General features: G+C 41.0%; 2 protein-coding genes across 9 annotated transcripts; both read right to left on the minus strand.

Moving 5' to 3' along the window:
• Window positions 1–768: 768 nt before the first annotated feature.
• On the minus strand, window positions 769–18,387 carry LOC127006583 (lateral signaling target protein 2 homolog). 8 transcript variants are annotated; one of them, XM_050876642.1, is made up of 8 exons: window positions 18,078–18,235; window positions 17,360–17,398; window positions 14,613–14,778; window positions 11,130–11,228; window positions 8,413–8,539; window positions 3,845–4,318; window positions 3,575–3,663; window positions 769–2,539 (listed from the first exon to the last, which is right to left on the minus strand). In XM_050876642.1, coding segments are annotated over exons 2-8 (1,506 nt in total). In that variant the 5' UTR covers window positions 17,362–17,398; window positions 18,078–18,235; the 3' UTR covers window positions 769–1,990. The 8 variants fall into 8 exon arrangements, with proteins under 8 accessions (XP_050732599.1, XP_050732604.1, XP_050732601.1 ...); XM_050876647.1 differs by lacking the exon at window positions 18,078–18,235 and having other exon boundaries at window positions 3,845–3,925; window positions 4,232–4,318; window positions 17,360–18,028; XM_050876644.1 differs by lacking the exons at window positions 17,360–17,398; window positions 18,078–18,235 and adding an exon at window positions 18,315–18,387.
• Window positions 18,388–19,935: 1,548 nt separating this feature from the next.
• Window positions 19,936–26,837, minus strand: LOC127006855 (axonemal dynein light intermediate polypeptide 1-like). Its single transcript, XM_050877209.1, has 9 exons — window positions 26,345–26,837; window positions 24,276–24,427; window positions 23,631–23,694; window positions 23,343–23,464; window positions 22,598–22,730; window positions 21,917–21,974; window positions 21,107–21,299; window positions 20,523–20,615; window positions 19,936–20,049 (listed from the first exon to the last, which is right to left on the minus strand). The coding sequence occupies exons 2-9, from the start codon at window positions 24,354–24,356 to the stop codon at window positions 20,011–20,013; spliced, it is 783 nt and encodes a 260-aa protein (XP_050733166.1). The 5' UTR covers window positions 24,357–24,427; window positions 26,345–26,837; the 3' UTR covers window positions 19,936–20,010.
• Between the last annotated feature and the right edge of the window lie 80 nt (window positions 26,838–26,917).

The raw sequence follows: 26,917 nt of genomic DNA on the forward strand, positions 1-26,917 counted from the left end.
GTGGTAAAGACAGTGACAACAACAGCATTGAACAACCCCATGTCTTATCAGGAAGGCTGAGCCCCGTTATTGTGCAACTTCGGTGTGATGGCCACCCTGTAGATCAATCTCATTACAGTGATGGTGGAAGTGATATTGAGGCTCCTGAAGACACATCCCACCACCCTTCAGGGTTATCAAGTTCAGAATATGAGGGTAACGAAGGGGCTTTGTAGCAGGGTCAAGTGTGGGGAGGGGGGCACTCGCCACACCCCACCACCTACAACCTATGCACTGTTCCGAACAAAGGTCTGCTGCAAGGCAGAAGTTACTGCACTTCATCACATCACCATGGAAACGCCACATGACGTAGAGACTTCGGGTTTTCTGGCAGATTGAAGAGAAAGGATGGATAAAGGGAATACTCCTAAATTTAAAGCTATTGGCTTTGGCAGAGCTGTGAAATTGATAATGGAAAGTGAGCAATTTTCGGGAAAAGTCAGAACATTGCCGTACGGGGAGAACTGATTTCATGGTACATCCCCATCCTTTAGGGGTTAATGCAAGCCAAAATTTATTGAACTTGGTGAATGCAGCAGAAAAAGTGCCTATTGTAAAGAAGGTCATCTGGGAGACACCATGTGACCCATTTTCCCTTGTTTGGCACAGCAATACCACAAGTTATACTGTAATCATCATATTCAATTATTATTAATCCACTGCAGAACAAAGGCCTTTCCCAACGTGTTCTCCGATTCTGACATTAGTGTGGATCATTCTGCTCTGGTAAATGCTCTAATTTCATCTCTCCACCTGGTCCATTGTCCAAGCCGACCTCTCCTACTACTTCAGGGGGTTGCTGTTCCGTTACTTTGGTGGTCCATCTGTTATCAGTCTGTGCATGATATTCTGTCCAAGTCCATTTCTTAATCTTAATAGTCATTGAAAATATGAAAAAATCTACTAAATACACAAATAAATTGCATCAGCAAATTATGCTTCACTGTAACTCAACCCACCACATGAAAAAGTGACGTCAAAACAAAGCAATGAACCCACAATTAAATAACTTGAGCAGATTAAAGACACACTTAACCCTTTCCATCCGTGACGCAGACGTCGGCGTCACAGTATGGAAAGGGTCAATAGGAAATGGAAGAGGATAAATCCTCTTCTAAACCTCTCAATCCTCCTCTAAATTCCTCTTAATCCTCTTCCATTTCCTCTTAAGAGGGTTAGAAGAGGATGAAGAGGAAATGGAAGAGGATTAAGAGGTTTAGAAGAGGACTAACCCTTTCCAAACGGTGATGCCATCAGACGCCCGTCGGACACCGACGTCGGCGTCGCCAGAGTGAAAGGGTTAAAAGTACAAGCCGAGTCACAAGCACAGCGACACGGAGCATCTTTTTTTGCCCTCGAAGTGTTGGCCCAGAGCTGCCCCAAAGCAATAAAAGAGCCATAATGCCAAACATTCTTCTGATTGACATCATTTATATCTTGTTTCTTACAACAAATTCTTTGAAAAGTCATTATCAATTTCTTCTGCTATCCCTTTTCAAGGTTATTTCTTTCTAATTACTCTGTCAAACCATTGGAACCAAAATATGAATCATTTTCTAATTGCCAACATCTAGCCTTTAAAAGATGTGGCAAGAGGGTGAAAATCTGACAGGCTACTCTGCACCCAGAGGATGCTGATAATATAAATGGCACTTTCAATAAAAAAATACCTATTAGTCCTGAAAACTATTCAAGATTTAAGTCAACAATATAAAATACTAATATATCTTCATGACATATATACACTGTGTTGCATACAATGGTACACAACAAAGACCAAATAAAGGAAGTTTAGTCGTATTGAAGAGTGAATTAAGTGAAGTAGTTAAAAAAACTACTTTGTACAATGTGAATAAGCATACCACAAGTAGTTCTCAGCACAGTGAGCCCATCTGTGACAAAGGCCAACTACCACTGCTCTCTGCAACAGTGTGGCTCAGTGTTGCATCTATCAGGAGTCCCCAACCTTCCCTGCCTTGGACAGAACCCCAAAGTGACTCCCAGCAGGTCCCTTCAGTCTGAGAGGCACGGGGGGGAGGGTCTGGGACGGGCGAGTGTTCCCTGGGCTGGGCTGGTGCTGGTGAGGGGCTGTGGGGACTGAGGAGGTGGAGCTGCCAGTGACATTGTGGGAGTTGGTGGGGGTAGTCTGCTGGGAGCTACCGAGTGAATCTGTAACCGTGGAGGCAGTGCTATTGGGAGCGTTATGACTGCTGTTGTGGTGGTGATGGTGGTGATGATGATGATGGCTGTGGTGGTGCCCATGATGGTGATGGCTGTGGTGGTGGTGGTAGTGGGGCTTGGAAGCAGCAGCGGAGGAGGTGGGGTCTGTGGTGGAGCGCTGGTTGAAGAGGTGACTCTGGACACTCTTTCGTTCGCTGCTGCTGGTGTTGGTGTGGAGACGCTCAATGGACTCTGAGAGCTGTGCCAGTTTTTCCATAAGGGTGCGCATGCTGTTGTGGGAAGCCCTCAGCCCATCCTCAGACAGTGGGGGATACAAGTCCTGATGAGGAATAGAGGTGAAGAATAGCCACTGTCTAAAGGCAAGAAAAATATCACCAATGAATTCATTATCAGCCAATTTCTTGCAGAGAACACACTGAGGATCTGAGCTACTTAATCCATAAACTGCGGCAAACCTTTATTGAGGCTTTACTGGAAGACTGGAGCAAACCTCATGAAAGGAACGATATTCAAACATGTACTAAAACCGTGCCATTGCTTGCAAGTGTCTCAATATTGGGTGGCATGCAGCACATGTCATCTCTCAATAGCACCTCACATCACAAACCAGCGTTGACAAAAATTTTTTTTTTTTTTTTTTTTTTTTTTTTTTTTTTTTGCTATAAGTCTTGGAAGACTTTAGGTATATTAACTTCATTACAAGTAATGTGAGGAAATTATGTGTTAATTAGTAAAAACTTTTAAGTATGTTACATAAAGTTACAATCATGATTCTGGAGAGACGTAGGCTGCACTCCACATCAGCCTGGTCTACTAAGCTTCTCAGCCACTTGGTTCTCAGTCTAAGAAAGTTTCTTGCTTATAATATATTGTAAAAGAAAGGTAGGAACCTGTTATTCTTCACTACACTACGAGCTTTTAGTAGAGCCATCTAGGAAATTTTGACTTCATCTGGTGGCAACACAACCGCACACCCTACACTGCAGCGCTGGCTCACTGATGCTTGTGTCAAACATACAACTTCTGACCACACCACACAAAAAACACGTTGTTTATGAATATTGAATTATATATGGTTGGATGCAGGATTCTATTTAAAAAACATTGAGGTACATTTCAAACAATCTGTCAATACTCATTTTTTTGCTACGTTCCCGCACAAGGCCTATATGCCTCGCCACCCCCCCACCGCAGTTTACAGGTTAAAGACCAATATTTAAGATAAGATGGTTCTTTTAGTATAATGAACATTAAGAGGGGAAAGGCTATAAAGAAATGGAACAAGTAAACTGATTAAAGGAATGGAAGAGAGGGAAATGAAGAGAATGTGAGAGTGAGTGAGTGTGTACAGCACCTGCTCTGCTCCAACTTCAAAGTGAAGCCGCGCCAAGCGTTCCTGCTGTTCCCGGATGGCCTCCATCTGCCTCAGCCGCGAGTCCTTCCCTGCAAATATTCTTTTCTCTGATAACTTCCTTATTTTTTACTGTTATTTAATCTTATACATGCACCTCTCCCTCACTAAGGTGAAATAAAGGAAAGACAGCCCATGTATACCCATGTAGTGAAACATTTTTTCAGACTAGTAATGAAGAAATGACACTAAATGACAAAAGCACAGACTTACCAAATGCCCGCAGACTGCCAGCCTGGAAGTCCTCCATGAGCTGCAGGAGTCCCTGTTCGATCTGCCGCACATCTGCCACATCTGCCATGAAGGTGTGGTGTTGAACAGGTCGGTCCATTTTTCGGGCATCTATACCCGACACTGACCTTGGCCCTGAACGCATCATCCCTGGCCTACCAAGGCCACCCCTAGAGGTCACACTCCTCTGCATGTTTGGGGTGCCCCTGCTGGGAGGCAAGGTCAGCAAGGACATTGAAGTGACTGGGGTGGAGCTTGTAATGGGATTTGGGCCAAAAGTGGAAGTAACGTCATTCCCATCATATGATTTTTGGGGTTCTCCTGTAACCCACTGAGACCCAAAGGATTGCATCCAATTGGTGTTCTTACCTTCTGGAGCATTGACTACAAACCTCCGTATACCTGGACTGGGTGGGGGGCCCTCATGCCCAGGGGTGCCAGGTGTGTTGTGGGCAGCTAAAGAGGTGAGGCAGCAGTGAGGGGAAACGCAGGGACAAGCCATGCAGACCAGTGCCGGGAAACAAAATGTAAGTAAGCCAGCTAAACAAAAGGAAATTATTGGCAAAAAGAAATTAATGCAAATACTGAATGTAAACAGTAAAAATATAAGTACTCAAAATAAACTTTTGCTGTAATTATGCTAAATCTTAAATTTAATCTTTACAAATAAATGCATGTTTATACATGTCCAAAAAATAAAAGGTTATGTGTATATCTTATACCCACTGTGTTAAATATTATAAAAAAAGTTTGAATAATAACAAATAATGAATTCATTATATTTTTTAGGCGAGTCATAAAGGAAAATTGTGTGAGGTGTTCAAAAAGGAGAATGGCAATGTGAATATAAAATATCTGATGCACTAAAGCCAATGGGATAATGGTAAGAGAAGTAACCTTGTATGCAAATACATATTTCCTAATATACAACAAATATCCTTTAAACTATACATCTACTACATATATCTATGTGGCAATGTCTATACAACATGCACATGAGTATACAAAGGCATACCACTGTACTGATACACAAAAGCAAAATATTTACACAGGATAACATGTTTACGAGTGTCTCAATGTGTGCCAACCTCCTCCTGTATTTGTATCCTCAGGCACACAGCTACAGTATTACAAGTGTGAATATGCTGCCTCCAATATGAACTTGCTTGAGGTCATGCTGCCTTTTTGAAGTGTTTTTAATCCCTCTCAATACTCAGTGACACAATGTAACATGTCATGACGTACCCACATGTACGAACCTTCTTTAAAGGTAACAAAGTTCAACTCATGCTTGACCTGCATCAAATCCTCATAGGCCCACATCTACCCGACACTTACAGGGTGTCATATTATCATATCTCACTATCACATCATCGTCCTGTCTCACTCTCACTGGCTTTACTAGTGAAACTTGCCCACACACAGTGGAGGGAGCTGTGTTGGCCTCAGCCTCAGCCTAGTTGGTACAGACCTCACAAATGTACGTATGTTTGACTCTTTATCACCCGTTGTCATGCATAATCCATATATGAATGCAAATATATACAAAGCTAATTCCAACTTTAGTACAATATTATTGTACCAGTACCAAAAATATCAAGAACATCTAACATTGATGTAACTGACCACTGTATTACTTATGCACTGTGTGTGTTAAGGTGCAAATGTGGATATTAATATGGTGTTTCGTTCTATTACTCTGGAAGTTTTTATCCTTCATGAGAAGCAGGTGTTTATCTATTACTATGTCTAAGGCCATTCCATTCCTTACCTCAAAACTCCATGTCAGGTATGAGATTTCCTATAATATTTATCATATAGTGTATTTATGGATTAAAATATCAAATGAACCACATCACATTTAGCAGACCTTTTTACAAAGTTTTTCTCTGCTTAACTAATGAGAAAACTGTTCTTCAAACACAAGCAGACAGTTTTGCACCTTCAGGCTTGTCACTGGCCATGTTGGGAACACACATATTAAACCACGAAGCTTTAGGAGATGCAAATATTGTAAAGGCTGACAATATTCTTTTGTTGTACACTGTCACTTGAATGTCTATCTTTCAAATACTTTGTAAGTTCTGGCAAAGAAAATCAAGGATGGTTTTCCCTCTTAAATGGGGTGGAGTGACAACTATTTGAGCAAACCTGATAACTAAAGTGAATCTGATGGCAAAAATAAGAACTTTGTGAAAAGGTCTATTAGAATAAATTTGTGTAGTATGTATATCGGCACCTAAAACCATTATTAACCCGTACAGCGTTTAGTACATATATATACGCACCTCTTAGGGAAGTGTTTAGTACGTATACATACGCTTCCTCTTTTGAGCAATTTTACGGCCTATATTTTTGTTTGTGTATACAACATTTTTCATTGACAGTAAAAAGGAATATTTTGACAAGTCTGTAACGCATATTTTCATATATATATATACATATCTTTTGGGCGAGTAGTTCCATGGATCAAATGTTTCTGAAAGATTTTACGGACATTTTGGAGATAACTTGTTTTCTTTTGATACCAACGTCAACATGGATATAAAATCAAAGGCTTACAACAAATTCAAAACTATAGTAATGCAGAGGGGAGGAAATTATGGTTATAAAAATGGCCTCTCTGGACACGTGTACGCATTCCAACAAAAATCATTATACAAGAAGGTAAGTTACTTTCTTCTAGGTAATTACTCCTTGATTCTATAATCAGTAAGGCATCTGAAATTGTAAATTACGGTTCAGAGTAATCGGAAATGAAAACTGATCATCGTAAGCTTCACATTGTTATGTTGAACTTTCAGAACTACGTGTGTAGTACACACGGCCTTGATGCGAGCGGTGTTGCCTGATGCGCATCCAACCATCTTGTTGTACTTACAATTCCTGTTTATTTTTAGGTTTTAGTAATGTAGAGAAGTATTTATACATTACTCATGCTTTAGGGTTGTGGGAAGTGTTTATAATGGAAAGAATAAAGACTTTAAAAAAAATTTAAATAAATTTCCTTCTCCTGGTATGACATTGTTAGCTCTGAGACGGAGAAAAATAAGAGGACAAAAACTCTAGGGTAGCTGCGCTTCCATTCCTCACATATAAATAATATATATATATATATATATATATATATATATATATATATATATATATATATATATATATATATATATATATATATATATATATATATATATATATATATATATATATATATATATATATATATATATATATATATATATATATATATATATATATATATATATATATATATATATATATCAAATTTTTTTTTTTTTTTTAAGGGGCAAATAAAAAAAATACGAAAAAAATGTAACCTGGCTTGACCCCTATCGATGAAAAAAGACGACACTGTACAGGTTGAGGCATTTAAAATTATAGCACCAAACAGCACTTGGTACCTCCAGAGCGCCTGAAATTACATTCCCTTGATTATGCATTGAGTTTTGTTCTGCTGAAGACTCATTGTAATGTTATCAATATCTTTTATAAAATATGATTTTCACAAAATACTTCATTAAATTAACATTAAAATAAGAACAAACACACTAACACAAATCTGCATTTCAGCTTTTTTGCTGTGTTTGGCAATGCTTGTCTCAGGGTTTCCTTTGTTAAACAGACCAAGTACATGGTGAGTAATCAGACATATGAGGTGCCTGAGGTAAAGGGGTGACATCGCCAAATCTGGCATTTTTAGTTAAGTGTACCATGCGATAGGCACACATATTTTCTATGATTTCCAAAAACAGTGCAAGGTATATTAACCCTTGTAATAAAAGAATCGAGGGTGTGCTAGCAATAAGTGCAAACAAGAATTCCTTATTATCATGTAGTGGTTGTCAGAGGTAAAGAGATGGCATCACCAGCAGCATGAGAACCAATGAGGAGCTGGTTTTCCCGCCCTACTCACTGCTCCGCCAAACATAGGCCGCGCTGCCCACCAAGCGGAGCGTCTGAGTTATAGCCCGGGAAGTAAACATTGTCCTCAGACCTCCTCACATTATTGTTATAAAAATTCATAAAAAATCAGCATTTTGGTTTAAAATAAAATGGTTCATACCGTACTTTAGGCGAACAACGTAGATTTTAAATTGCCACATACATTATGGATATTCCAATTATCATAACCAATTTCCAAATTGGGGTATAAAAATTTAGCAATAAAATTGATTTAACTTTCAATACAAAAAAAAAAATTATACAGCTAGGCCATACAATTAAAATTAATACAAACAAAACTTGGTAAGTCAAGAGGAAAGTGCAGTGCACATAGCTAAACTTTGAGTGAGATTTACTCAAAACTAGGTTTTGGTGATGTCGTCCCTTTACCTCCGGATGCCTCATATTAGGAGTGTTAATGTGGCAATAGAATTCAAACATTTTGGTGTCCATGTTATAATATTAAGAACTACAATTCAATTTTTCATCTATATTTTGGCTACCACACTTCAATGCAGAAATAAAGATCAGACCCCAAATGAGCCTCACAGGAAAGGATAAAAAGACAAAGCCATCTCCAGGCAAACCTTTTTTCTGTCCGATAGAAGAACTGGGCGTTGGCCGCTCACGAATGATTTTGCTGAGGTCCATCTTCCTGTCATTGGCCCGCTCATTAGTGTAGGTGATGCGTGAGGAGCCAGGCGGTGTGGATACCTGTCAACAGTAATGTATGATCAACCTTTCAGTTCGTTATGATGTGTTTTGTTACCAAAGTTTGGTTCATTCACCAGCATCCTTTTGTTATTTCTGTAAAAGTTGCATGTCACTGTTTCAGCTGCACTATAATATGAATTTGCTCCATGGGCAGAACCAGAGACCCCCATTACTCAACCATGTATGTCATTCAACATTTATAAACATATAAACTGCCATTTCAACATTGAAATCGTGTACCAGACTTACACCTGGCCACTAGCTGGTAGTACAATTTGACTGGCTATGTACATTATAATACAATGATGTCTTTTTTTATAGATTTGCATATAAGGCTATATTGACATTTGGAGAACAAGTGTAGCAGCTCGTGGTCGTGTAGCAGCATGCATGTGGTGGTGTATGCATGTATTTTCAGTTGGGCTGTGCACTGTGGTGCCAACAATATCACTATCTTCGACCCCCTCATTCAGGCCCCCAGTCAACATCAGACAATGACAAAAGATCATCAGAAAATATTTTTCATAAAAATTCTCTTTGGTGGAGGTGGTGGCAGTGATCCCATGATGGGTCACAAACTCACTGGGAGGGTGTGTGTGTGGATCACACACACTGCCTCCCCTTGCTTTCTCCTCCCCTCAACTAATTGTCTTCTCTTCCTGCACATTTTTTTTTTCACTATCACTACCTACACTTTGAAGCAGCTTGTATTTTACAGCCACACTCTTCAATATTGATTCTTTATGCTTAACCACACAATGACTGGAGAAAGGAAGGACTTCAGGAGGAGGATTTCAGGCACGAAGCTTCCACCTCAATGGTGACACAAGAAACATTCCAGGTGAATATAAGTTGGTTAAACAATTTAAGAATGAGGGTTGTCAAATCACTGATGATTTTTAATCCCAAATCTCCATGCCAAAAATAGCCAAAGAAAATGAAAACAACTTTTAATCTATATATACATACTACAGAACATCATCTATAAAAATAAAGAAAACTGTGCTGTACACAAAGCAAGCAACCAGCAATGCCCAAGTATTTCCTGCAAATCTCTTGAGCAACTGCAGTCATGGGAGAAAACCACAACCCTGGCAAGTCTGTTCATGAGGCAGCCCCAGCAGCAGGTAGGTTTGCACGGTGCCTCAGCCAGCCCTGCCAGGAGATTCCCAGAGGCTTTCATGAAAATTGGTACAGGTGACTCGATTTACGCGAGTATTGTGTCCTTGAAGAGGTCGCGTAAATCAAAAACAACGTAAATCAAACAAGAGGTAGGTTTGTATCGAAAAATAAATATTCACTTCATTCAGTGGGGGGGGAGAGAGAGAGAGAGAGAGAGAGAGAGAGAGAGAGAGAGAGAGAGAGAGAGAGAGAGAATGTCCATATCGCCAAGATATCCATTCAGGCACTCAGTCTCAGCCTCACTCGTGTGAGGAAGAAATTAAGGACACCATTGCGACTGGCTAGTATTGGTACCGGTACCGAGCAGTCTGGTACTGGTACCGTACCGTATAACTGGTACTGTTAGTACCGGTACTGGTACCGGTACCTGCCCACGCCGCCCACACCTATAAATGTTGAGTAGCGTGGCAGCGTGGGTACTGTATTGTTGTTCAAGTGGCAGCGAGAGAGAGAGAGAGAGAGAGAGAGAGAGAGAGAGAGAGAGAGAGAGAGAGAGAGAGAGAGAGAGTATCCATATCGCCGAGATATCTACTCAGGCACTCAGTCTCAGCCTCACTCGTGTGAGGAAGAAATGAGGGACACCATGAGCAACTGGCTAGTATTGGTACCGGTACCGAGCAGTCTGGTACCAGTACCATACCGTATAGCTGGCACCGTTAGTACCGGTACTGGTACCGGTACCAGCCCACCCCTATTGTTGAGCAGTGTGGAAGCGTAGGTACTGTATTGTTGTTCAAGTGGCGTGCGGGAAGAACTGAGCTCAGCTGTGTGGCCGTGGCGCCGTGTGAGTCCAGTTGCGTGAGACATCTGGTGGCCAGTCCATATAATATCGCGTATAAGTGAAAAAACGTGTAAATTAAACATTTCTTTGGATTTTGGACCCCGCGTTATTTCAAAAACACGTAAACTAAACTCGCGTAAATTGAGTTACCTGTATTTTTCTTTTTTATTTAATTTTTCTTGGGTCAAGAGGGTGGTTAGGAACTGAATGCTTGGTATTTCCATATAATCTTAAGGGAAAAAAGGTTTAAAATTTAACAGTTTCATTATTCTACTACTTCCTTTGGAACACAAACCTATTGAACAGCGAGGGTTTCCTAACCTAACCAGGATTGACATGGGCAATCATTTTGAGTGTTTTTAATTTGGTAGGTGAGGTGTATAAAAAATGTTACTGTGTCATCAAGATGAAGAGTATTTTTTTCCAATGCTTGTTATTATTTATAGGAGTGTATTTTCAATGCCAGAAAACAGTATCTTAACTCATCTGTTTTACCTTGATAAGCATTTTGCCAAATATAAATCCTTCATCAGTATTTCTTCAATTCAAATGACCACAAAGGGAGGCCAGAGTATGAGCCAGAGCCAGCACTGGTCACCCTTCCCTTCCCTGGTGGGAGGCACTCACCCGCACTGCTGGGACGGGCTTGGTGGTGCTGCTGCTCGGGGCGCTCACCATCCTCTCCAGCTTCCTCTTCTCTCCTGTCAGAGTGCTGCTGGAGGTGGTCTGGGGAGGCAAAGCACCCTGAGCATTGTACACCTTTACAGAAAGCAAGTCTCATTGTTTTCTTGGTGGCTGAGTGGTTAGCGTGCCAGCGCTGCATCCAGGAGATCCAGGAGGGACGCGGGTTCGAATCCTGGCCGTCACACAGCCGGGATTTTTCAGTCACCGCCAAGTGGCCTAAGACTACCCACATGCTGCCCTGAAGACCACCTATCAACCCAGACTCTAGATTACCTCTCCAAATAGAGGCTCAAAGATGAGCTCCGGGGGGCACTATGAGCCAAAACAAGATGGCACCACTATAAACACTCGCCTGCACCACAACTGGCTAAGCTGACCATCAGGCCCCACCAGTGAAAAAGCCTAATGGCACAATAGGCCACGACGTAAAAAAAATAAAAATTTAAACCCAGTAAACAAAACTCTCCAAAGTAATCTACCACCATCAAAAAGTGTAGCCTGATCCAACTGAGTAACATAACTTAACACCACCAAAATAAGGTAACCTAACCCTACCATGTAAAGAAGCCTAACTACCAAAACTATAACCAAACCACAGAACCTGAGACTGGCCATGCTGTAACATTAGCCCTTATTGCAGGGGTCGGCAACCTTTGGCACACGTGCCAGACTTGGCACGCAGAGTGCTTGCCTATGGCACGCCATGTGATTCGAAGAAGCAAAGAAAAAGTTAAAAAACAGAATAATGAGAGAGAGAGAGAGAGAGAGAGAGAGAGAGAGAGAGAGAGAGAGAGAGAGAGAGAGAGAGAGAGAGAGAGAGAGAGAGAGAGAGAGAGAGAGAGAGAGAGAGAGAGAATGTGAATTGTACATCCTTATTTTTATTTCATGGTTTAAATTTTCAAATGATTCAAAATAATTCTTTCCAATGATACAATGAATTAAAACAAAAATGTTTCGTACCCGCGATGAGGAATACGTGAGTACAACAAGACGTAGACGAGTATGAGACACGTTGCCGCCAGCCGCTGGTGACGTACCAGTCACACAGCGGCAGCACTGCTGTTTCTGTTTCAGTAAGTATTTAGCCGCCATGGCTACTGCGAAAAAAGTCAAGCTTGATTTCGGATCATTTAAGTCGTCATGGACAAATGACTTTGGATTTATTCAGCAGAATGATCATGCTGTGTGTGCTCTCTGCTGCGAGAATGTCATGTGCCACACATCGAGTGTTAAAAGACACTCTGAAACAAGACACGAGAAGACTTTCAAGGACTGTACAGACAAGGCTGAAGCTATTAAGAAAGCAGTATCGCGCTATGAGAAACAAAGTAATGTGTTTAAAAATATGAGTGCTAGCAAAAACAATGCAACCGAGGCCAGTTATAAACCAGCTCTGTGTATTGCCAAGCATGGAAAGCCTTTTACTGATGGAGATTTTATAAAAGCAGCTTTCCTAAAGTGCTCTGAGGTGTTATTTGATGGCATATCAAACAAACACATGATCATCTCAAGGATAAAAGACATGCCTATCTCAGCTAGGACCATGGAGAGACATATTTCTGAAATGGCTGCTAATGTAAGTGTGCAGCAAACTGTTGCTTTAACAACTACACCCGTGTTCAGTGTGGCCCTGGATAAAAGCGTGGATATAAATGACAGTCCCCACTTGGCTGTTTTTGCCAGGTATAGTGACACAAAGATACACGAGGAGCTGTATTGTCTCAAACCTATGTATGGCATTACCAAGGGAGAGGACATACTGAAGACATTCACTGATCATTTTGAGGACAGAGGGGTTGACAGAAGAAAGATTTTTGTAGTTACAATGGATGGTGCCCCTGCCATGGTAGGAAAAAACAAGGGTTTTACTAAGATGGTTGAGGATAAAATTGGGCACCCCATTCTGAAATTGCACTGCATAATTCATCAAGAAAATTTATGTGCCAAGATCTCAAGCTCTGATCTCAACAAGGTGATGGTTACTGTTACAAAAGTAGCGAATTTTCTTGTTGCACACACTTCTCTGACACACAGGCAGTTTCAAGCTTTCCTTGAAGAGGTGGACAGTGCTTACAAAGATATACCCTTGCACAGCAGCGTTAGGTGGTTAAGCTGTGGGAAGGTATTGGAGAGATTTGTGGAATGCTTTGATGAAATAAAGATTTTCTTATCAGAAAAAGGACAAGACTATCCTGAGCTGGAGGACAGAGACTGGACTGTGAAACTTATGTTTCTCTCAGACATCACCAAACATCTAAATGACCTCAGTCTTCTCTTGCAAGGTGCAGGAAAAACAGTGATGGAGTTGTATGATATTTGGAAGGCATTTGTTGCAAAGCTTGCAGTTTACTCATCAGATATCAAAACTGATTCTTTCTGTTACTTCAAAAACTTGAGGAACTTATCTGCAATTCATCCTGTCAACACTACTGATGTTCAGGTGAACATGCATGAATTAAAGTCTGAGTTCTCAATCAGATTTCAAGATTTCCAACACACTGGCCCAGTGTTTTTGTTTTTAATCAGACCAGACACCTTTAAATACAGTGAGTTGGATGTGTGTGGATGGAAACTGAGGAGTTGGAAATGCAGTTAACTGACTTTCAGGCCTCATCATTATGGTCAGCTAAATTTAAAGATCTTCGAGAAATATTGGAAACTAGTATGAATGATCATGGAGCCTCCATATTAAGTTCCTGGGCATCACTGACTGATAAATTCAATTGCATGAAGAAAGTAGCTTTTGCACTGCAATCAGCATTTGGATCTACATATAAATGTGAGCAGATATTTTCACACATGAGGCACGTCCTCAACCCCCATCGCAGCAAGCTTACAACGGATCATTCGGAGGGTTGTGTGAAGCTCAAGGTGTCCAGATACTCACCTGAAAGTTCAACTTTGGCCAAAGGGAAGCAAGGGCAAGGATCCCATTAATATTGTGAGAATAAATTTACACTAAAAAAAATATATATATTTTTAGTTATAAGGAATACTAAATGCTACAAAAATGTTACATTTATGTTATGCATGTGCAGGAAAATACGCTTTACTTTAGTTATAACGGTCACTACATACTATATAATTATGATCTCAATTTCCATAGGGCATAGGCTTTATAGTGTGGAAAAAAATAACACCTGGCACACAAGGTAGTAAAAGAAAAGGCATTAATTAGACTTGGCACTCTATGTTCAAAAGGTTGCCGACCCCTGCAGGCTTATTGGAATAAGAAGTTCCTGATAATATGCATGTCATGCACCAACACTTATGCCCTGTGCATTATTCACCACAATCTGAATAACATGAAAATATCACAGGCATAATGGAAGAGTTAACAGATAGAAATATATAAACAGGCAAATATAAATGTTACCCCTGCAATCATCTAGTTTTACACACATAAATGTTGATCAGAGGACCTACCACAGAGGAGTAAGATGGGGGAGGGCTGATGGGGAAGGCTGTCTCATCACTTGCAGGGTTGACGAAGGGTGAAGACTCGTCATCGTTGGTGTTGGTCGGAGAGAGGGTGAGGGTCTGCAGCTCGCTGTCCTCAACTTTCTTGGACATGATGATGTAACTTGGCCTCCTGCAATGATTGTTTAGTTTTTTTTTTTTTTATGGAAAATTTATACTTCTTGTTCTTAGCTGCACTTCCATACCATTCAGCTCCTTGCTTCCCTATAGCCCACAACCTTCGGGACACTTGGGTAATTCCAAATTTAGAGGTGAGGGGGAGACAAAAAAAATATGAAACCAAAGAATATTAACCTGACACTTTCCCTGGAGAAAAGGGTGCACAATCAGTGTATTCTGTCAGTCCTAATGTACACTTCAGAAACTTGGCACCTTAGAGAGAAAGCTAAGAAGTACACAAAGAGGACTGAAGAGAAGAGTGCTGGGTGTAACATAAAAAAGAAATGAGGCGAGCATTATGAATTAGAGAACACACAAAGGTTGAATATATGCTAATGGTGCCTGAAGGATAATATCAACACCTGGGCCTACAGACACTGAATGACCAGAAAAAGAGGAGACATGGTAGAAACCTACAAGTCAATGCATGGTTTTGAGGACATCCCTTACACAAGATTTTTCCATCACAACTTGAACGACCTGAGAGGACGTCCCCTGAAGTTAAGAAGACCACACAAGAATAATGGTTAAAGAAAATTGATTTGCAATGACTGATAAACAACTGGGATGCATTATCAGAATGAGTATTCACTGTGCCTATAAAAGCCATGTTTATATCACAGTCTTAGGAAGTGGGGACATCATAAGAAGCAACTTTTTGTTTCCCCACTGCTGATTCATAGATAAGCATCGAAGGTAAGCAATGACTAATAGGAACAAGAAATGGACTTGTGCATGTCATACTTTAGAAAGAAATGATAACAAATGGACAAACAAAGTACCAGAAAAGTAACCACATAATTGTATTTATCAAGGCAGAGGAAGAGGCAGAGAGGTGAAACTGGAGCCTTTGTTGAAACAGGATGGACTACACTAACATTGGGCAGTGAGACGTAGAGGACATTAGGAAAGGCCTTTGTCCTGCCATGGCCTAGTAATGGCTGAAGATGATGATGACCTGGAGAATGGTAGGCAGTTGTTTACTGCTTTCATGGAGCTTGAGAAGGATTATGACAGGGTGACAAGAAGGGTTTATGGGATGTCCTGAGGTTATCATAATTATGGTGTAGGAGGACACGTACTTGAAGGAATTGGATATTTTTGCAAGAATGCAAGTGCTTCTGTGTATGTGAACAGGGAGCTGGTGAGAGTTTTGAAGCTGGTGAGGGTGAGACACAAAGGTGTTTGATGTCACCATGGTTGTTTAAGGGGAGCGGCCAGTTGGGGGAAGAGGAGATTCAAAATATCACTTTCTTGGGAAACATTTCTGAGCATAGCTACCAATCCCATGTTGAAGTTTTACATCTATAATCACCATATCAGCTGAGTTATGGCCCAAAATATAACCCCTACTCTGTGTATTTTTTCATCTTGCAAGGCAGTATTTGCTAAGTTTTTCTATGTTGTAAAAAACTGCATATATTTTGATGATATGTTTTAGAATATAACTCTACTCTGCAATTTAGATTCCTGTGTTAGTCACTGGCAAGTGCAGTGTGTCTATGCAGCAGCAGTGAGCATGTTGGCTCAAAAGAGAGGTAAGGTTCCTACATCTCGTCCACAGCTCTTCACCTGCCGCTTTACACGCTGCCAACACACCAGAACACACTAAAGGCATACCAAAATGCCTAAAATATAAGGAAAGAAGAGGCAACTGTCCATTACAAGAGAGAAGAGGAAAGGCATGTATATTCCTTTTATATTCAAAGGAATATAGAAGCTTTAATATAGAAGAAATGAGCCATGAGCAGAGTCACACAGCCCCCGCGGGACCCCCATTCACACCTCTGCCACCGACTAGGACTTTCCAACGTCTCAAAAATCAGTCTCCCCTGTTCCTTCGACTTCTAAGGAGCATGGTTTTTCAAGATATGATATACCACCAACATTAGTTAAAAAGAACTGAAAACTTTGCACTTCCAGGACAAGGACCACATAAGACAATGAGCAAGAAAATACAATGGCCTAAAAAGAAAACAGATAACACAGTATCTGCTGCAGGAGGGTTCTAAAAACAACCTGTACACTAAAAGGAACACCTCTGACACCCTCTCAAAAGAGGTAACACCCAAAGAGGGAGGAACAGGTGCCTGAAATAACAATAACTCTTGGACCTTCCGCAAGTCTTGCATGTTTATAATAAGGAGAAACTGTATTAACTTTTTTTATATGAAAGGAGGATAAAAAAAACTCATTTAATGATGTATAGCAACTGACCTAATAGATGGAGAAAGCAGTCTTGAAAAATAATCAAAACTTTAACAGGACATTTGTCAAAACATGATTTCTTCAACTTTAAAATCTATCCCCTGAGATTCCCCTCAGCCATTTATGCATCTATTTCAATAAAGCAAACATGAGAAAAGGCAGAAGGTCAGTATTTCAACATAACAACATATCTTCAAATTTGGAGACACAAAAATATAAATACAAATACTTTTTCCATTTTTTTGCCAAAATTTTGACCTTAAAAAATTCTTCAGACAAATTAAACCCAATATTGAAAATAAATTACACTTACACCTTACACTTACATTAAACTGGTGGCAGCGGTGGGATCCTCTCCTGCGATTCTGTTGAGTTTCCCCGAAGGGGTATAACAGGTAGAGTGATGGCCCATGCTCTCCGAGGTTGATAGAAAACGGGAAGTGTCGGAGGTATGTCTCTACGGTGACGTTGTGAAATAATGCACCAATATGGGTCACTGTCTAAAGGTCTCAACACACAGTAATTAATCTACATAAGGGGAAAGCCACATAGTGCGGTGACTATGCCTGATGAACGAGCCTCCCATAACCTACTTAGCCAGTGGGGTACCTCTTTGGCCGACTCGGTAAGGAGTGGCTCTCCCGTCACGCTGGTCGCGGGTTCAATCCCAGGCAGCCAGCGAATACCCTCTCCTTGTCATGATTAATTTCTCGTGTGTATCAATACACGCAGATGACATGTGGGACCGAGAGAGTAATAGAAATAAAAAAGATAACAGAAAATTTCTTCATTAAAATACAGCGTGTCGAAGGAATTTAAAAGTGGAATAAAATCAGCTGAGAAGAATGAGGATGAGAAATTATGTACGCCACATCTAATGCAGATCCATGAGACATTTATTCCCATAGTAGCTCAAAGTGGTGTCAACCACTTGCGAGTTGGGTGTAATTCTAAATACATAACAAGAAGTCAAAAACCACCAAGTTATATAACTTTAGACAAATCCCATATAATATATACTCTGGTACCTTTGAGTGTGGTCACCTGTGTTTGTGCACCGCTACAATGGCTGAGTCAGGACGGCAAGATAACACGGCGCTGCCTCCCCGCCCCCCGCGGCCCCACCCACCCCATGACCCGCCGCGCCGCCCTCCCTCACACCCTCCCTGGGCCGCATCTCGCTCGTCCCAGGCGCCACACCTCCCCACCAGGCGCCCACACCCCAACCAGCAGTCAGGTATAAGTGCTGGAGTCCCCCGTGAGCCACATGCAGACACATACCTCAGCGGGGCGGGCTGGACGTCACGGCGAGGGTGCGCTGAGCCATTGTTGACGTCGCTTACTCACAGGAGTCACAGGTTACCTGCAGCATGGGGCCCTCAAACATTGGTGGAACAAGCATTATGAACACTTTTACCAACAAATATTCATGTCCTATTATCATTTATGGTTTTAAGGATTAGGATTTTACTTTTATTGAAAGGGTGTGGGACACTTATAAGCACACAAATATTGGTAGAGCTATAGCACATGCAATATACTTATTCAATAAACATAATATGCACACTCACCTTTCACCACATCTCTAAAATTAGCAATTGTTACACTTGTAGCTTAATTTCTTTGAAAACTCGATCGGCTCCCCTCTGCCTCATTACCCAGAAACAGCGCAACCGCCAGAAACAGCGCAAACATCTTAGGTTTCATTTCTAGAAGCGTATATTGAAATGCCGGAATTAACTCTTTTCTATACTCCAACACGACCTCTGCGTGTAACTAAACACACGAGAAATTAATCCAGACAAGGAAATGTTTTGCCGGCGTTGGGGATCGAACCCGCGACCAGTGAGACGGGAGCCACTCCTTAACCAGTCAGCCAAAGAGGTACCCCACTTGCGGTGTGAGTTATGGGAGGCTCGCCCATCAGGCAAGTCAGCTGCACTACACGGCTCCCCATTCCTATTTAGATTAATTCTTGTGTTGAGATTTTCCATTTTCTATGAACTCTTCGGAGAGAGACAACAACATAATCACAGGAGAGGATGCCCACCGCCATGCCACCAGTGAATTGCCAGTATTTACTCTTTTCTATACTCCAACACGACCTCTGCGTGTAACGAAACACACGAAAAATTAATCCAGACAAGGAAAGATTTTGCCGGCGCCGGGGATCGAACCCGCGACCAGCGAGACGGGAGAGCCACTCCTTAACCAGTCGGTCAAAGAGGTACCCCGCTCACAGTGAGTTAATTAATATTATGGGAGGCTCGCCCATTTGGCAAGTCAGCTGCACTACAATCTAAAGCTGTATTTGGCACTGGTTAGGCCTCACCTGAATTATGTTGTTCAGTTTTGGTAACCCTATTTTACAGGAAGAATATAGATGCCCTCGGAATGATACAGAAGAGAATATTTAAATGACTCACCGTAGTACAAAGAAAGACTAAAATAACTTTCACTACTTATAGAAAGACGTAGACTGCGTGGGCAATGTTATTTTTTAAGGGGATTAACAAGGACGATTTAAATTAAGTGCTTAATTAAGTGCTTGAGAACAAGCAATAACGGCTATAAGTTGGATAAATTCAAGTTCAAGGAAGAAATAGGCAAGAACTGAGCAGGTAGGCCTATATATGTACTTTATAGTTAAGGCAAGAAACCTTTCAACGGAGATCAGGTGCATTTATAGACGGAAAGGGAATTTGGTGAACAACTCATCGAGAGAGTTGCCTTAGTTGTGTTGGGCCTTCGATTTGGCCTTTAGTACTCACCTCATGTCCTTGTGTACGAGTATCCGTGTGTAACTTACTCTATATGCGTGTTATGCCCTGACCCTAGTGCCTTGTGCATTACTGAACAAAAACAGAAGCCAGAAGGGAAAATAGAACTCATAACCTCGATATACTCATATTAATAACATTTATTTGTAGTCTATATTTCTATGCAGTGAGAGTACCGTATACTGGGAGGAGACACTTCAAGGGTTCCGGCTGGCCAGGAGAGTTTCAATCAGCACCTGTAGGTTACAAACACAACCTGATGGAAACTAATCGATTTTATAGTGATTATCTAAACTTAACACTAACAACAACAATAGCAACACTCTTCAAAAACCTTTGAACGAGCGAAGTGTTGTTGAGTGTTGAAATTAGCTTGTTGGCTTGTCTAACAACTAAATAGCTGCAACAACGTGGTTATAGTGAGCAACGCGCAGGGCGAGCGTTGCAGTTCGAACTCCAGTACCGCCGTGCGAACCGCATCTGATGTTCTGAACCCCTAGCCATGACCTCACAATAGCGACCATATTTTACATAAACAGAAATAAAGCTGTCAAGATAAAGAAGAAGAAGAAGAAAAAGGAAGAGGAGGAGGAGGAGGAGGAAGAAAATGAGGAAACTGTAAAGTGTGTTGATAATATCCTTTTTAGAGACTAGGTATGTAATTATTGCAGAACCGAAAGAATGGCATCAGAGAGAGAGAGAGACGCACCTGGTACTGCTTCTCGGACCTCTCCAGGCACTCCAGCTCCTCGGAGAAGAGCGCCACCTGCACCTCCCGCCGCTCCTCCCACCGACGACCCACCTGCCAGGGGTTGAGATGTGTCACTCGGCTTAATGATATTTGTTAGTCACTTATATTCTCGTAAAAAAAATAACGTAACGGTCCGAAACGCTAATAAAGACTAAAACAACAATAAAATAAAAAGCACAGATAGGTTGTTGGGGAAAAGATGAATTTTAGAGTAGATCAGTTACTCAAAGAAAATCTCCTTCCCTTTCTCTTACTCTGATATCGTCCTTTCCATCCTCCTCCTTTTTCTGTCCTTTTTCCTCCTCTTCCATATGTCTCTCATTTCTTCTATTCATTATTCTTGATGCCTCTCACATACCTTCCTCCATATCTTTCCCTGGGCCTTTTACGCTACCCTCCTCCTCTCATTCTTTCACCCCCTTCTTTACCTCCTCCTCCAATAGTCATTCTTCGTATCTGTATCTCCACCCCTTCATTCTTCTTTTCCTCCTCCTCCTTTTCCTCCTCCTTCTCCTTCTCCTCCTTCTTCTCTTCCTCCTCACCTGTCTCTTCCACGCCTCGAGCCTCCTGACCTCGGCCTGCAGCCCCGCCACCTCCTCCTCCAGGGCCCGCAGCTCCCCCTCCAGCTCCCACTTGCCCGCCTCCGCCTGCGTGGCCTTGGAGGAGCCGAAGTGGGAGGCGCTGACGAAGAGGGAGAGGAAGGCGGACATCGTCATGCTAGCCTCGTCCCGCACCCTGCAACACACACACACACACGGAAGATTAGATAGTGGTGTATATGTGTAAGTTACGTATGGATATATTGTCAAACAGGAGTAGTATTATTGCTTTATTTTCTTACTCTGTGTTTGTTTTATATACTGACTGATTGATAGTTTATTGTTGCAAGTAAACAACAAAGGAGAAGGGAGGAACATGCCATCACAACCCCCAGGCAGTACATTGTGTGATTATATATACGACTAAGGATACGTTTTACTGATTTACTTTGTTTTACTTAGATTTACGTCTCGTTTTTTTTTCTTCTTGTATAAATACGTATGCATATTATCAAACAGTCTTTTAATTATTGGTTTATGTTCTAATCTTGTATTTGTTTTATATAAGATTTCAATGTTTTATTCTTGTTTTACTTTATATTACGTTGGTTATATATTTTTTTCTATCCATCTAATGTATCTTTAGCTGTCTATATCTATCAGTCTATCTGTCTATCTATCTATTTATTTGTCTCTCTCTCTCTCTCTCTCTCTCTCTCTCTCTCTCTCTCTCTCTCTCTCTCTCTCTCTCTCTCTCTCTCTCTCTTTCTATCTATCTATTTATCTATCTATCTACCCATCCCTTTCCCTCACCTGGACAGAAGAAGGCCTCGCTCAGGGCAGTCAAGAGTCACCTGGCGAATCAACTCGTCTGAAGATAGAAAAAAAAAGTTACAGAGATAAAGGTGAATGAATAAAAGAAGAGCAAGAAGAATAAGGAAAAGGGAAAAGAACAAGAAGCTAAAATGAAGAAAGGGAGTGAAAAAGAATTAAAAAAAACGAAATTGAAAGAGAAAAAGACGAAAAGGAGCGAAAAAAATAAGAAGAAAAGGAAGACGAATGACAAGAATAAGAGAATAAAAAAAAAGAAAGGGAGTGAAAAAGAAGAAAAAAAAACAACAGAGAAAAAGACGAAAAAGAGCGAAAAGTGAAGAAGCAAAAGAAGACGAAGAACAAAAACAATGGTAAAACGAGAAAAGAACCAACATACAATTCACAACATAAACATTTGAAGAAGAAGAAACAAGGCGTTGAAAAAGAGAAATAAGAACAAGAACAATAGTAATCAGACCCGTAATTTTGGCAGATTTTGGGGGGGGAATAGATCGAGGCCAAGAGGTCGGAGGGGGGAGGGTGTCGAGCGAAGTTAAAAAAGTTACAGAGAAAAGGGTGAATAAACAGAACAAGAGCAAGAAGAATAAGGAAAAGGGAAAGAAGAACAATAGATTAAAAAGAGGAGAGACTGGTAATAGTATAAGAAAAAGCAAGACTCACCAAAACACTGGCGGTAGAGGGAGCGTCTTATGGCACAAATCCCGCTTGGTCTTGCTTGCTGCTCTTTTATCTTGAGATCGAGTTGCTCCCAAAGCTGTATCACACCTGTCCTTGTAGGGGGCTCTCGTGATACCTGTCAGGGGGGAAAGTGAGGAAAAGGGAGATAAGGAGAGTAAGGGAGGCAGAGAATGAGAGGATGACATTAAAAAGAAAGAATTAGATTATAGGGAGCTGAAGATGATTAGGAAAGAAGAAAAGAAAGACGGGTAATGGAGAAGAAACAGAGGGGAAAAAATATAAATAAGAAATGAGAGAGATTGGAAAGCAAATTAAAAAATGTATGAAAATAAAAAAAAGGAGAAGAAAAAGTAGGGAAATTGTAGTAAAAAAGGGGAAAACAGTGAAAAAAGAAAAAGGAGAACAACACCTTGAACAAAAACAATAACAGAGAGAGAGAGAGAGAGAGAGAGAGAGAGAGAGAGAGAGAGAGAGAGAGAGAGAGAGAGAGAGAGAGAGAGAGAGAGAGAGAGAGAGAGAGAGAGAGAAAAGAAAGCTAAGAGATCATGAACAGTTAAAAAGAAAGGAGGAAGAAAAATAAACGAGCGCATAAGTGGGAAAAAAAGAGGAAAGAAGAAGAATTAAGAAAGAGCCAGAGTAAGAGGTAGACCGACCGACCAACAGACATGCAGAGAGACAGATAGACAGAGAAAAAGACAGACAGACAAAAAAAAAAAAGATAGCTCACCCTCTGTATCCATTTGCATCGCGTTCCCGTCTCGTCCTCTTCCTCCCACTGGCTCGGAGGAATCAAGACGTCGATTATTTTCTCTCCTCTCTCCCTCTCCGTCTCCTCCTCCTCTTCCTCATCTGAGAGAAAAAAACTTAATTATATAATGTCTCATGTAATTACCAGCGACGTGAAATTAAGATATCAAGAGAGACAGTTATGAGATGCCAGGACACACACACACACACACACACACACACACACACACACACACACACACACACACACACACACACATACACTTACCTTCATCAGCATCAAGGTTGAGAGCTGCTGTTATTATTTGTAGATCATCCTCCGTCTCCTCCACCTATGAAGGAATGATAATAATAATGATAATAATAGTAATAATGGTCATGAAGATGACGATGATGATAAAAATAATAATAAAAATAATAATTACAATAATAATAATAGGAATGATTATGATAATAATAATAATAATAATAATAATAATAATAATAATAATAATAATAATAATAATAATAATAATAATAATAATAATAATAATAATAATAATAATAATAATAATAATAATAATAATAATAATAATAATAATAAGAAGAAGAAGAAGAAGAAGAAGAAGAAGAAGAAGAAGAAATAGAAATAGAAGAAAAAGAAAAGGAAGGAGAAGAAAAAGAGAATGAAGACGAAGAAAATGAAATGGCGGGATGCTGCTGCTGCTGATGATGATGATGAAGAACAACTATAACAAAATAAGTAGGGCTATATAACAACCACAACAACAACAACAACAAAGGATTCGTAAACAAAAAAATACACAAGACAAGAGAACAAAAGATAAAAGTTAACAAAATTATTGCTATCATATTTTTATTAATCATTATCATCATCATTCATTATTACTATCATCATCATCATTATTATTACGTCTTGTGGTTCAAAGGCCTCCAGTGTCCCATCGTCCGCTATCTTCATGGGCTCCTCCAGCTGCAGGAGCCCGTCACTCATGCTGCCCACACGCCCGCGCCCCCGCCAGGCCGCTCACTGCCTCGATAACGGTGCTCGGGGCCCTGGGAGAGCTGAGGGCGAGGGAGACGGAGAGAAAGGCAGGAGTAAATAGGTGGTGGGGAATGGAAAAGGAGGAATGGGAGAGAAGAGAGAAAAAATATGCTATAGAAAGATGAAGTTATATAGGAGCTAAAAGAAGAAAAGAAGAAAGCAAAAAATGAAAAGAGAAAAAAGGTAGAATATAGAGAAAGGGAACACAGATTATGATAACGAATGAAGGGTTTAGAAAAACAACAATAAAAAGGATAACGTTGGAAGAGAGTAAGGTAAAGTTGGGTGCATACGCTATAGCTGCGCGTGGCCTCGGTGCTCATCTCCGTCGCACTGGCCCTTGAGCCTGTGGTGGGAGGGAGCTCATCTGATGGGGGAGGGGGCGGGGGGGGCAGTGTGACATTCGGGTTACCACAGTTCTCCCCAGGTACCCATTTATCGATCATACCGAAAGGAAGGATTAACAGCTGGGTGAGCTGCACGCCGACTGCCCGGGCCGGGATTCGAACCCTGCGCTGACCACTAGACCACGGAGGCGTCTAGGGAGAGAGTGATAAAGGGAAAAATGGGTGCTATTAAGAGAGAGAGAGAGAGAGAGAGAGAGAGAGAGATTTACATAGATATTCAGATTACACAGACCCTATGGTACAGACTAAGTAGGCTGTCGTTAAACATGAGTGAAATTAAATTTAATCAACTGCCACTAAGACTGTATTATTACTTTACTAAATACATTTCAGCGGCGGACAAACGCTGTTTTTCGCAAATATCCCCTAAACGAGTCGTTGGATCAGTTCATCCCATATTACTATATGTTGTTATGAGAGGTTCGTGAAAAATAAAAACAAACCCGACGCGTCGTTTGTTGACGCACGTGAGTGTTTCCAACACCCTCCCAAACTCCTCCTCCCACCCTAACCTCAACTCCTTCTCCCCTTCTCGCCTCATCTCTAAACGACTGGATATTTCAGAGATATTTCAGCACAACACCTATAACACCTTTATGGCATTTATACCATATTGCAATTGCAATTTGTTTTGTTTTTAGTGTTTACTGGGCAAAAAGGGACAACATTGTGATGCCTGGCAGTCAATCGGCATACCCCCCCTTATACCCTGTGCCTCTGCTTGGAGCTGGGGAAGGAGCTGGTGGGTGTGGAGGGGTGAAGGAGAGGAGAGGGAGGAGGGAAACGAGGAGGGAGGGGTAGGGAAGGGGAGGTGGGAAGGGTGGGCGGAGGCGTTGGGTTAGTAAATATTAAGTTGAAGGAAGTGTCGCTCGAGCTTTCTCTTAAATTAATCAATAGTGTTGCACTAAACCACTGAAGGTGGGAGCTTAAATATTCAATTCTCGCACGTACTACAACGTTGGTGAGGAAATATTTGGTGCAGTCTGAATTTATTTGTTTACACTTAAATTTGTGGCATTATTTCTCGTTCGAAACGTGACATGGATTATGAACAATTTGGATTCATCCACATTCGTATAATCATTAAGTATCTTGAAACACTAGATCACAGTTCTCTTCTGAGGCGACGTTCCTCAAGGGCGAACAGATGATAGCGTTTTACGATTCATCGTAAGGTTTGTAGCGCAAGAAGCGGCAAGATCATCTTCGTTGGTCAACGTTGAACACAGAAACGGGAACCACTTATTTCGTGTGTTTTTTTTACACTTTATTTCACGATATTGTGCGTCAGAGCGTTATGTTGGTCGTGTAATTGAATGTCAGTGTTTGTGTGGATAACCAGGCAGGAGGCGGACACAAAACACACACTGATGAGTTTTTAATGCAGGCTTACTTTACCCCAGCAGAGGAAATACACATACACTCCCACACGTATTAATGTCAGTGTTAATCTATTCCGTCTACATATGCTGTTTTTTTTCTTCAGATTTGCTCTATTTTACTGATTTTGTCGAATTTGTGTAAACTTACGGCTGTGTCCCTGGCGGCGTTCTCGTTGCCATGGAGACGGAGTGGGTGGGGCGCTTTGGAGGTCTTTAACGGGTTGCTAAACGAGATGTTTCTTCATTAATCATCTTCAGTACTATTTGTCAGTTTTATAATAAGATCAAGAAAAATTACGTTGCACTTCATAATATAGTTTCTACTTGGGTACTTCCTGATCTATTGTATATCATGACGTAGTTTGCCCCCAAGTGATTTTTAAGCTTTCTCGAATAAAAAGCGTCGTCTATTTCACATACGCATGTTAGAGGGTACACACACTATTATATTATGCTACTCAATGTCTCGCAGCACCGTTATTTAGTGTATAGACTCTAGAGGGTAAATAAACACTAATGATGCAACCGGCCTTGGGTGGATGGGTGCGAAAATCGACTGAGAGGTAAATAAGGGTAAAAAAGGGTGAATAAGCAATACTAATGGGTAGATGGTAAACAAAACAGACAAATGGTAAATGGCAAATGGCAAAGAAACGATACTAAGGTGGTAAGTAGGGGTAAATAAACTAAGCTACTGCAAAACACCCCTTTCCAAGACTGG

The sequence above is a fragment of the Eriocheir sinensis genome, chromosome 33 (assembly GCF_024679095.1).
Source record: "Eriocheir sinensis breed Jianghai 21 chromosome 33, ASM2467909v1, whole genome shotgun sequence".
Classification (NCBI taxonomy): Eukaryota; Metazoa; Arthropoda; class Malacostraca; order Decapoda; family Varunidae; genus Eriocheir; species Eriocheir sinensis.

Coding starts and splice junctions, on each gene's coding strand:
- LOC127006583 (XM_050876641.1), bottom strand. CDS start 17,445: ATGGGCCATCACTCTACCTGTTATACCCCTTCGGGGAAACTCAACAGA. Junction 14,779..17,359: donor ACCGCTGCCACCAGTTTAAT/GTAAGTGTAAGG, acceptor CAATCATTGCAG/GAGGCCAAGTTACATCATCA. Junction 11,229..14,612: donor CCCCATCTTACTCCTCTGTG/GTAGGTCCTCTG, acceptor TTGCCTCCCCAG/ACCACCTCCAGCAGCACTCT.
- LOC127006855 (XM_050877209.1), bottom strand. CDS start 24,356: ATGAGTGACGGGCTCCTGCAGCTGGAGGAGCCCATGAAGATAGCGGAC. Junction 23,465..23,630: donor CAACCTTGATGCTGATGAAG/GTAAGTGTATGT, acceptor TTTTTCTCTCAG/ATGAGGAAGAGGAGGAGGAG. Junction 20,616..21,106: donor TCGAGGCGTGGAAGAGACAG/GTGAGGAGGAAG, acceptor AACCCCTGGCAG/GTGGGTCGTCGGTGGGAGGA.